Below are 12,138 nucleotides of genomic sequence, written 5' to 3'. Positions count from 1 at the left end.
GGCACTTGCCGATACACAGCCCTACAATGTATATCTCTATGAAATACAGTTGGCTTTCTGTTAACCCAGCCTGCCCTCTATTGAAAACCATATCTCTTGAAGAAGACAAGCGGATGTGTGTCAGCAAAACTAAATCTGACTCTGGGAAACTACGTGATTGCACATTGCATAATGGGTCATTTCCAGCATGATTTATGACATGCTGCTTATCGGGATATTGGTACACCTTGACAATAGGAAAAGTGCAAGATTTTTTTAATACTAAGAAAAGCTTGACAGGTACACAAAGGCAGGGTACTTCAAAATCAAGGAAATCATCACACTTAGTTTTTACAAGAATAACAGCAGTTTACAAAGGATGGTGTTGTAAAGTCCCAACACGCATTGGGCTGCTGTTGTCACATTCCCATTATACAGAGAGTAAGTACGACAGAGGATGGGGTGATGTGTTGAAAGAGACTGCTGAGACAGAAAGCTACCCACAGATGTGCGGATTGTTGGCGAACAATGAAATGTCCGTCTTTACAGAGGGTTGAAAGAGCATTAACTGTGTGTACACATCAGTTACACGGACAGACGGGTCTCATTTTTCATGCTCTAATGGACTCTGTTCTGTATAGAGAAGTGTGGGGTAAGCTGTGCCACTTGAAACTAATGATTTACACTAGTTCTCAAACATTCCTGTTGTACAGCCCCCTTAGTGTAGAGTGCATCACTTTGCGGCCCACCCTTATAAAACGTAGAATTCTGTTATACAATGTTGGAACATCAATAGAGCAAGGTTGGTCTTATTATTACAAACAAATTATACATGTCTATATTTCATATATTGCCACAAAATCTGTGGCCCCCCCTGGATCCATCTTGGGGACCCCAACCACGGCGTTTATTTTGTGGCCTGTGTTTTTAATATATGTTCACTTGCATTTTATATGCACCTTAAGACTTACCTTATTTCGCTTTTCAATTATTTTTATTTATAAGAAAGTTATATTCTGCAAATTAATTTTATATTGTTTTCGGTGCATCTATGTTGCGCTGTCCTTGTATGGTCGACACATCGAGGTTGCTCACACAGGCCGATTTAGCCAAAAAATACTTAGTTTTGCCAATATGCGAAATGCAAAAACAATCCTTGTACAGTTATTTATTAGAATTTTTGAGGTTTGTTGATACACAATTTAGTTCTAGCCTATATCTTTGTGTGGTGTTGTTTTGTACATCGTGGCTTTACAATGTTACGAGAAATCATCTAACGAATGTCTATCCGCATTGCATTTATCCGTATTGCATTTCATTTAAGTTTAAAGAAATGGCATTTTCAGTTCTGTCCATCGCTTCATGGGCAGTTTTGGTTATTTTTTCTGTGTGCTGTCTGTGAAAGAAAAAAAGTTATTTTACGCACGTGTTGATTACCTGGTGTCATTCCCTCAACACACACACGGACACACGTGATTCAACTATAGACAAGGCAATTCGGATTCGACCATGTAAATCCTTAATCTATGTTCACGCTGTTTTGTGGTACAAAGAAACAAATTTGCTACTGCCTGGCACACTACTCTACAGGCCCATATATCACATACTGTTCTTTTCTAGCAGGTGATATTTCTTAAGACTCAGTGACATCGCTTTTTATATTACTTTATTGTCTAAGCCACTTGCAGTGCTTCACCATTCTTGTCAAAGAGGTCAGACAAAGGGCCACTAATCTCACTGTGCAGTTGGTGGAGGCTCTCAAACTGTTTAACAGGTTGGTCATATGAGGTTTATGAACCGAACAGAAGAACAAAATACATGAAAGGGACGTAAAAATTATTCAATATGTCTTACAATTACGGTAATATAAATAGCCGCTGAAACATGCGTCTACACAATCTGATCAATAACTCGATCATAGAACATAATGGACTCTTCCAGGCGAACGGGAATCCAAATCAAACCTAATACGGTTGGATAACACAAGGTCTCTTATGCTTTCAGTGTTCCGTTGACAAATTTTAAGAGACGAATTTAGAGAAACGTCATGCATTCTCCACAATATCAGTGAAGTCACCTTTTAAGAATGAACACTATTCGCTCCGATCACGATATTATGTTACACACCACTGATATGACCTTAATTCTCAATGAATACTCGGAGGAGCTGTGATATGAACTTCTTAAATACAAGACGTCTCATTACCGCTTCAGTGTTGATGAAAGGTTATGAATCAGCTCTAATGCTGCACAACCGCGGAGAGAGTAAGAGCCATGAGAGCTCATTTATGACGGCTGTAGAATGATTCTGGTTAGCAGTAGCCAGGCCCGATTAAACCATCACATCACCAGAACGCCTCATGAAACACAGGGGCCCTGTGCCAGTGCTAGTCAGATCAAATGGATAAAGGACAATAAATCACTAGCAGCTTAAAGAGCCCATCCTTGTTATGTATGAATGTGTTGCTATCTGCAATTGTAAGTGCTGCATGTCTTAATAGTAAAACTTAGAGTTTCTTTAAATGGTCGCCATTTTTGTACAATTCTGCTGATCATACAGCTTGGCGCATTATTAAGATTCTTCAACTCCCATTTCTCAGTTTATTCTAGGATTTTGCATCTAATCCTAATCCTCCTCGGGTTGTGCATCCGAGTTTGAAATGCTGTTTTGGCTGCTGAACATCAAGTGTGAGACTGGAGCTGCTCTGGCACACTGGCAGCACTGCGGAGTCACCATGGCACTCTGCTGCTGCCAATCAGAGCAAAGCAACAAGGGGGACCGACTTCCTTCCGACTCCATTCATACCACAAAAGCCACCTGCTGTGCCTGTCAAAGGCTAGAGCGAGGGGTGAGAGAGGACAGAAAAAGATGGACATGGGGGAAAGGGTTACCACAACAGACATTAAGGGTGACACTACGTGACCCCCCTCCCCCAATATTCGGATTACCGGACAATAAATACATTTTTCGATAGACGGATGTTAAAAATCTCTCCTTTGGTCGATGCATTCCGAAATATGTGGTATAGTTCATCTCACCGATGCTTTCTTGTTCTTTCATCTCTTTATGCACCTCCTACCGTGTCAGACAAGCCATGCGGTGCATGTGCTGCTTCAGAACCGAGAAGGAAAAACTTCTTTGCAACTTGAAAATCACGAACAAGACATAAGAGAGTTATGATTTCCGTGGCTTAAGACCTAACGGAAACAAATCCGAAAGAGCTGAAGGCATCATCTCCTCATGTCAGCATCAGACATGGAGTGGATCAGAGGTTTGTTCTTACGCATGAATTACAATAGGATTATTCTCGCGCCTGCGCACGCGTGGCCTCGCATCATTTTGGACACCCTTGCATTAATTATTCAATGTAAACAAAAGACATCGAGGACCCACACTGAATGTTTAGCTGTGCCCCAGGGCTATAACAGACCACAAATGCGCATTTGTCGAGTCCTATTGTTACGCTTGTAGAACTGAGCCCGAGCTCAAGCGTCATTTAACGTTAAAAGTGCATTAAAACGATCAAACAACGTAACACGGTTCGTTTATAAGAGATCGTTCAAGGGTATTTAAATGAGTCGTGCTCGGGAGTTTGTTCAAAGAATGAGTCGTGGCGTCTAGGCAACGTAAACCACAGGCCTGCGCTGTCCCCTATATGTTAAAATACACATATATGATGTTTACATGAATTCTTTGGAACATGGAAGTTGACAAAGACTTCGGAATGATCGCAAACGGGACATGTGCGTCATTAAAATACACATCTAAAGATCGTGTATGAACTTCAGGGAGCCACGTTTTCATTCTCGGATTGTGCCGAAGCAAACACGATAGTCTGCGCGCACAACTTCTGTCGAGAAACGCAACTAGTTCCGGGGTAGAAAGAGTCTGCCGCAGAGATTTGTACCGACATTAGGGTCGCGTTAAACCGCAGATCTTAACGTCCGCTGTTGTTTTCAAACACTACCGTGTTTACACGGAGTCCAAGGCGAAAGGACTAGGCCGTCCTCTCCGAAGCGAACTTCGATCCGTTTTTTCTTACCTTTGCCGATATTCGCTTTCTTTTTCTTGACGTTACATGCGTCTTCCGACCGCTTCGTCCCCGGTAAACGTGTCAGGGCACATTCAAAGTGGTGTCGTTGCGTTCGGCTTGAACATCACAGTCTGTCCCATCCCTTAACCGTGCAACACCTCACGAGACGAGACAAATCACGGCCGCGAGGGAAATCCGTGATGGAAATGATTAATCCGGTCACGTTACTTTACTTCGCTCTTTTTGTATAGAGAAAAGCCTTTAAACCGGAACCGGTAGCGATTGCGTGGCTAGGCTACATGACAAAAGATAGCTCTAGGAATAGTGGACGGACTCCCGCAGCTGTGCCTCCTCCCTCCGCTCTTAACTTGCAACAACGTATCCCACAATATGGCCGCCATCGGGAATGCGAAACGGGAGGGAATCGCGGTTTCTCAATTGTTAGTTCGAGGCGAGACGCACATACCGAGGCATTTAAAAGCCAAAAAACAACAACAACGTCCTTTTCTGTTGTGCCAATATAACTAATAACACTACTCGAGCTTTGACGTGCAAGTGTTTAAATACGTCTTTTGTCGCCCCCTGTCAGTGAGATAAACGACTGCAACTCTGCATTAGTTTACCTTTCACTTGCTGCAAGTTTTCAGACTTGTACATTTGTATGAAACTAAAGAGACATCACTTTAACACGTAACAAAACTATTTACAGAAAATGAATCCGAGGAATTTCATTGGAGTACGTGCATTTGCAAGTTCTCTGAACTTTTCGGTGGAGAATGGCCCTTGGCCGCCGTGGTCTGCCACAGCTATAGGACCATCATCTGTTGTTCGCTGTAGAAATGTCACAGAACATACATTGTTTATTTGTTTTACAGTGGACAAATCTCACATCGCTAGCACGCAGAATGGTCACAAAGGTGAGCATGCATCTTTATTGTGGGTTTAAAGCGTTAGTTTACACATACATTAAAATGATTTCATAATTTAACCTCATGATCATCCAAACCTGTGTGACTTTCTTATACAGAATACAAAAAGATATTTTAAAAGACGATGGTAAGCAAAAAACATAGGCCCATCGACTTCTGTTGAATGGACACAAAACCACCAAGACATTTCTCAAAATATCTTCTTTTGTGTTCCACAGATAGAGTCATGTAAGGGTTTTGAACGACATATGGCGATGAAACCAGTTATATACTCATACATAGTAGTACCAGTTTTAGCTTACTTATAATACTGGTTTCTTTTCAGATCATTTGGAGCACAATCAGCGTTTATATACGCTCAATCCACTAGTAACTACCGACATCTAGTGGGGGTTGATCGCACTACAACCATTACGTAGGGGTGTTGTTCAAATCTGTTGCGCTGGACAAAACAGAAGTCAAGGGTTTATCTTTAATGTTCGCGTAGTATTTTAGATTATATGCGATGTTTCCAGTTATATATACCCCTACCGTTACTGCAGTCAGATTTTTTCTGTTTTAAGCAATGTCATGCCAAATCCCATTTGGCAGCTTCAGGTAACTTTCTCAATGTAAAATGATCCTATTTGTTTATTGGCTTGAACATTATTGTTTCTATAAAAAAAACGAAATTTGATTTATTAATTTATTTTCGAATAAACCATTTTATTATGATTCCACTTTAAGTGTGACAATGTTACAGAATAACACATAAAAGAACGAATTCGACTTCTATTTTCATTCCTGTGCACACGGGTCTATTTTGTCTTAGAAAAAATGTAATGCAGTTTCGTTCAGTTTGATTTGACCCTTATGGGCAGGGTTATTATGGGACCCTAAAAATAGGAACGACGATTAATAGACGAAACCATCTGCGAAAGACTCTACGGACAGTCCTTGCTATGTGCACAAGAATGGATTTGTTCATTTACGTGTTATTCTTAAACAGTGGAAAAACAGCGCAAAGTATGTCCAACAAATGAATACACCGAAGACCAAAGCCTGCGTGCTATTGTGCTTTTACGCCGAGAAGGTGCTCAGTAGATTGAGAGTCTTCTATTTTAGTGCGCAATGTACAGGCGATTAGCGAACGGAATGTGGGCGGTCCATGGGCGTGCCATCTAGGGATGAGAGTTGGGATTGTTGTAATTTCTTTCTTCCAATGTCTGAATCCTAGTGTTTTATTTCTTTCTTTTTGTAATGCATTTTGTATAACATTCACATTTATCTGATACAAATTTACGTATTATATTGTCTACTATGCTGCTCTCACAGCCCTCAAACAAGTAACACTACGTTTGTATTTAGTATATAAATTGTAATATAATAATTATTATGAAAACAAATCATAATGCCCAGAAGCATTTTCATGCTGTTAATAGTTATTATAAGCTTTTTATATGTCATGTCATTGAGACGGTATCCAGAGGGGAATCCATAAATCACAGATGTAAATTGAAATGACCACCATCTGCACTCACATATGAGATGAATATGTGACGAAACATTTACTGCCTCCCGCTGTAATTGGGAACATCTATACTTACACTAAAATGTGGACACATTTATGACAGAAAGATAGCCACAGGAAGACACTTAATAGCTTTACTGTAAATACTTGACTCACACACAGTGCATTATAGCATGTCTTCCAGTATCTCTCATTTGCTTAATAGTTGTTTTGATCTCTCGTCAGTTTCCTGCAAATGTAGCTGTGTGTGGTCAGAAAATAGTTAATTTATATATTTTACATATTTTAGCCTAAACGAGATATAAAAACACACTTATACAATGCATCATTCCAGCAAAGAATATTCAACTTGAGAACAGTCCAGGACCAATGTTGATTTTCAGATATCGAAGATTTCTAAGAATTAGAGGTTCTCCCTCAAGCACTTCCATAAAATGTATAGACTACTGTGGCACATTCATGTTGAGGAAAATGGAACACTGCATATAGTGGAAATAGATTGGACTCAAAGGCTGTACCTTTTTAAAATTCAATTCAAAGTCTGTGATTTAAGTGGCCTATGTTGATCATGTGAAAGAAATTCCAAAATGTATGTCCTTTCACGGAGCACAAGATTACATCGTAACCTTAGTCCCAAAACAGCACAACTTGACTTCTTATCAGATCCCGACAATTTATTCTAAATTTAAAGTTTACTAATGGGAATATAATGCTTTACGTAATTTGAAATCAGAACCACATGGTGGCAATATTGAGATAAAAACCGAGACGTGCGGTGATAAGGAGCCACGACGCCGATTCATTTTTCTGCTAAATCACAAACTACGTACGGGATGATTGAATGCACGTATAGCCTAAGCAGTGACTTATAGTTTCGTCATAGGCCTATACCACGTCACTACACGTAAATATCAATGAACGTATAATCAATTCAGCTGCTGTGGTGCACGACTCGTTTTCGTCACCTATGCGCATCAAGGATCCAGTTTGTTAACAATACCCACAACAAAAGCGTGTAGTCGTGTCTAAATATTCTAAAACTTTCGTTAACCTAAAAGAAAAGAAAACGTTCAAAACGTTTATGATTTAAGTAGAACATGAACATATGTTTGCACGTTATACTGCAATAATACAACAGCACACGCAATGCTTTCCATTCAACAAAGAAAGGGCCGTGACGCATGAGGCTAAGGTTAATAAAACTGATCTTTAAGCAAATAGTATAAAGAATTTTGAGAATTCACAATCTGAGCCCTAATAGAAACACACAGTAGGGGTATTCAAAAGTGGGCTAATTCAGAAGCACATTTCAGAACCACCGTGCTGGACAGCTCCCAATCATTGACCTGTGACAAATGTGACGTTTTTAACATGTTATTTCGTTGTTGTCGTGTCCACCCTCTATTGTCAGATCAGTGCGCAGTGGTGATGTAGTTCGGGACCTCGAAACCACCCACGATCAGTTGATCTTAATTCACAGGCACATTGTCATTTAAAGTTGAAAAACTGTTGCAAATTGTCCTTTAGCAAGAAATTACGTTTTGAGGAAAGTTTCATTTGAGGTGTGTGTGTGTGACTCGTTCATCGATGAGGAAGGAACTTTACTATTATATCCCCGGAGGAAGGGCTGATGACGTCTGTGGCATACTTAATGTGACTTCTTGAAAAAAAGGCAAGACTCCCTATTCATAGATAAAAATCCGCCGTAATCGGAGCGCAGGAGAAAAAAGTTTTGTACAAAGATATGTAGACAAACGAGCGCGTCTGATTTCATCGAGGTTTTGTGCGCAAAGTGAATCTGTTTATTGCGCTTCTTCTATAAAAGTGCAGGGGTTGAACCAACGAGCACACAAGGAAGGGACGGCGGCGCTTCGTGAAAGAGGTGCTGTGAGAAAGATTCCTATCTCTCTCACACAATCACAGCCGCACCCGAGTCGCGTCTAACAGCATTACTATCTACCTACTCTGCAATAGGTAGGTTCTAATCCTCCATTTGCCGGCAGATCGTCTTTTATTCGTTTTATACCAAGGAATTATTGTATGAAGACACCTGGATTTGCCGTTTTTTTAAGATTATCTACTGGTTTTGTCGTTTTGCCTCATCGGAAGAAGGATTCTGTTGCGCATTCGTGGCACACTTAAAACTTTCCAAATGTCTTCTTACGAACGGAAAATACGAATAAAAGTAGCACTGGTGCCGTTTTGCCTTTCTGGATTTTTTAAACCAAAGTTCTTTGCATAGCATTTATGTCGTATGTATGACAACCCGAAATGTTATAAATTCACCCGGACGTTATGGTGGCTTGTCTTTAAGTGTTTTATATTCTTGACGTTATTTATTTAACTTTCCTCTATCCTTACAGCATGGCCAGATCTAGTAAAGCGACTTTAGCGTTGCTCATCTACGGAATCATGATGCACTACAGCGCCTTCTGCACGCCTATTGGGATGGCTTTTCCCAAGATGAGGTATGCATATGTGAAAATGTGTTTTTCTACTGATCGTTTGGGCTTTTTGTTCATGCTGAAAGGGACAAGACGAGGAACGCAATTCTAGACTCGGGAGGTCAAAAATAAGTTTTTATATTTAGTGTCCACAAAATGCAGGCTAATAAACAGACGATTTTTTTATTATTCCACACTATAGGCGTCAAATAGTATCAGCCCAGTGATATTTCCCCAGAGTGTTTATGCAAGGCTACAGTGCAAGTGCATTGTGGGAGGGCATTCGCATTGCTAAGAAGGAATCTCTTCACCGGGACAGGCAGATGCAGCTTAATGAAAATTAGAAACGAATGAATGTAACGGGTGGCCCGTAAGATGACGGTACAGTGGCGTCACGGTATAAACCGAAAAAAACGAACGAGAAAGCTCAGTGCGGGACCGTTCTTCACCACTAAATCTGTAGTATGGCTTTTCTGGTGTATGATTATAAAGGCAAGAATACCTAATAATATACCATAATTTATTACAAATCAATACCCATTTTCATTTTGGGCAAAGCTTTACATATAGCAAACTGCCTATCATTTTTCTTAAGCTTTAAACACTAAAAAACATTGATAAGAAAAATGTGTTTGCGACACTGCACCAATTATTTACCATCAGTTCGATCCGTAGACCTGTTTTCAATTGTGTGTTTTTAATTCCCGTGTTTGTTTTGCATTTTGCGCTTAAAAACGCGTAATTTACGGCTCAACAGCTTAAAGCCCACGGTGTTTTTGTCCACGTATAGTGATTAAACCGTGATTTATTCAGTGCACTAAAACATTTTTCTTCCTAATTGCAGACTAGAAAATGATGTATTTGACGAAGACGGAAACTCGTTAAGCGACCTGGCTTTTGGAACGGATCAGATTGCTATACGAAGTCCTCCATCTCTCACGGATGACCTATACACGCTATACTATCCTCCAGAGAAAAGGTACTTTTCAGACGGCGTTAGTGTGCTATATGATAAATCAATGTCATTATGTTTAGTTTATGTTGTTCCGCTATGTCTGTTCGTTTTGTTTGCCAGCCTTTCTTTTGCTTTTTGTTGCTGTTGATATTTGCATCAAAGTGATTATTTAGTATTATTCGAGTATAGATATATAGACAGATAGGCCTAGATAGATAGATAGATAGATAGATAGATAGATAGATAGATAGATAGATAGATAGATAGATAGATAGATAGATAGATAGATAGATAGATAGATAGATAGATAGATAGATAGATAGATAGATAGATAGATAGATAGATAGATAGATAGATAGATAGAGGAGGGGATTCGAAAGTAGCATTACTACTATTTACGAATGCATGCGAGAGAAGAATAGAAACGTATTCAGTCTGATTTCTTGCAATAAATATAAAATTTAACGTTTTATGTGGTATTTCTTTGCTGATATTATGTGTTTGGCGTTTTATCTCAGAACGGAAAGGCATGCAGATGGATTATTAGATAGAGCCTTGAGGGACATCCTGGTTCAGTTATCAGCACGAAAATATCTGCATTCTCTGATGGCAGTTCGTGTAGGGTAAGGGAATTTTTAAGCGTTTTACCTGCCGTCATCTTTGTTTTCTTTCATTTTCTTTTTTTATTGAGGTCACTTCGTTGTACTGTCTTGACTTTCTGTTGTCCTTATTTTTCCCGACTTGTCGCGTCTTTGTCTTTGGGCTCGCATGGGCGTGGAATTTCACCGTGAACTATTCCTAGATGATACTCACATTAGTTCCTTTGTTTTTAATGATATTATCTGTGCCGCACGAATCGTTGCTTATTGTCAAAGAAAACTGTCGTAAGGCGATGCGTCAGAATACAGTCCGTTTCCAACATGCATTATTTATAAGGCTTGTCTGATGGATCTTCTTTCGATTTGTAATATAATTCGTTAACGAAAAAGGATCTGAAACTGAATAACATATCCTTCTGTCGCCGAGAATATTTAAGGTGTGCTGAAACCTGTTAACGCATTTTCAAAGGCGTTCTGCGCATCCTAATATTAGTTCTTTTTTCTTTTGGCAGCGGTGGAAGCAGTGAGGAGGATGAATCGGAACCATTATCAAAAAGGCACTCGGACGGGATATTCACCGACATTTACAGCCGCTACCGAAAACAGATGGCCGTCAAGAAGTATTTAGCAGCCGTCTTGGGAAGAAGGTACAGACAGAGAGTTAAAAACAAAGGACGCCGATTTGCTTATTTGTAGCGCCGACACAACTGCCCCGACTGCCCTCCCATGTGTACATTCAACCCTAAGATCAAAGTCATCCTGATATAACGGAATAATCAGTGGATCGCGCCTGTGTTCTTTCAACATGTATTTATGTATGAAGTAAAGCCATTAAAATGAATATTTTACTAATAACATTGTTTTTCTTTTTGTACAAAAGCACTTGAAACCGCACAGTTATACTTTGTGGACCAATCGTTTTAGTTTTTATGTATATAGCTATATATGTTGAAAACAAAAGGTTACTACAACCATTGGGAGAAAAAAAGAAAAGAAAAATTGTGCACCTTCAACGTTATGCGCCTGGTATCTTTTCAAATTCATCATCATATGCAGAAAATAAATAGATTTTAAAAAGACAATCAAAGCTTTGAATGTTATACTTATTTTTGTAATCTGCTAAAGAAAAAGAACTGAGTCTGATTTTATTTAACATGTGCCCGGGGATGTAATGGACATACTCTGTAAATTACAGGGCTGTTTTAAAAGTTGTGACTGGCCTCTGAAAGGGGAGCTGGAGAGGGATTTAGCTGGCATTTCTTTCTTAGCCCACCCATTTGTGAACTGTATTCACATCTGTCTTATCCAAATAGAATGTGATGGTCTCACCTGTGTTTGTGACAGGAGCCAGTATGCCTGACTGAAAACGAATGACACTGGAGTATAACTGTATTGATATATAGATATATTTATATTTTCTCTTGTGGCTTTTCTTTCTACTCTTTAATTCAATGAGTTTGATGTCTTCTTCATCTCTGTGCATGCTGTACGTCCGATGTATGCATGCATGTCCTTTCCAGTTTGTTTCAGTTTCGTGTTTCCATTCATATCTGTTCCATGCTCATTTGATTAATCCATCCATTAGAACGATTCCCCCTTTGAGGAAGCAAGATTTTTATGTCTTCAAAGGAACACGTTACATTGAGTTACATTGAGGTATGGATTGGAATCGAACAAACGTCTAATCT

At 39.5% G+C, this 12,138-nt stretch overlaps 2 protein-coding genes across 5 annotated transcripts in view; one reads left to right on the top strand and one right to left on the bottom strand.

Annotated features, from left to right (window-relative positions):
- yes1 (YES proto-oncogene 1, Src family tyrosine kinase) overlaps nt 1–4,603 on the bottom strand; it is a 22,234-nt gene extending 17,631 nt beyond the window's left edge. Inside the window, exon 1 of the mRNA XM_079452358.1 lies at nt 4,023–4,603. The gene's annotated coding sequence lies outside the window, so the exon portion shown is untranslated. The remainder of the gene's footprint in view (nt 1–4,022) is intronic.
- Nucleotides 3,849–12,138, top strand: adcyap1b (adenylate cyclase activating polypeptide 1b). 4 transcript variants are annotated; one of them, XM_079452362.1, is made up of 5 exons: nt 3,849–4,930; nt 8,816–8,920; nt 9,741–9,875; nt 10,370–10,474; nt 10,963–12,138. In XM_079452362.1, the coding sequence occupies exons 2-5, from the start codon at nt 8,817–8,819 to the stop codon at nt 11,144–11,146; spliced, it is 528 nt and encodes a 175-aa protein (XP_079308488.1). In that variant the 5' UTR covers nt 3,849–4,930; nt 8,816; the 3' UTR covers nt 11,147–12,138. The 4 variants fall into 4 exon arrangements, with proteins under 4 accessions (XP_079308488.1, XP_079308490.1, XP_079308487.1 ...); XM_079452361.1 differs by lacking the exon at nt 3,849–4,930 and adding an exon at nt 7,862–8,426; XM_079452364.1 differs by lacking the exon at nt 10,370–10,474 and having other exon boundaries at nt 3,855–4,930; nt 10,963–11,431.

The sequence above is a fragment of the Barbatula barbatula genome (assembly GCF_947034865.1).
Source record: "Barbatula barbatula genome assembly, chromosome: 3".
NCBI lineage: Eukaryota > Metazoa > Chordata > Actinopteri > Cypriniformes > Nemacheilidae > Barbatula > Barbatula barbatula.
The sequence above is the reverse complement of the archived record's forward strand: the minus strand, read 5'-3'. Positions and strand labels throughout refer to the sequence as shown.

What these genes read in the sequence shown, in the direction of transcription:
- adcyap1b (XM_079452362.1), top strand. Translation starts at nt 8,817, where the DNA reads ATGGCCAGATCTAGTAAAGCGACTTTAGCGTTGCTCATCTACGGAATC. An exon ending in ATGGCTTTTCCCAAGATGAG is followed by an intron (nt 8,921 to 9,740) that starts GTATGCATATGT and finishes TCCTAATTGCAG; the next exon opens with ACTAGAAAATGATGTATTTG. An exon ending in TACTATCCTCCAGAGAAAAG is followed by an intron (nt 9,876 to 10,369) that starts GTACTTTTCAGA and finishes GTTTTATCTCAG; the next exon opens with AACGGAAAGGCATGCAGATG.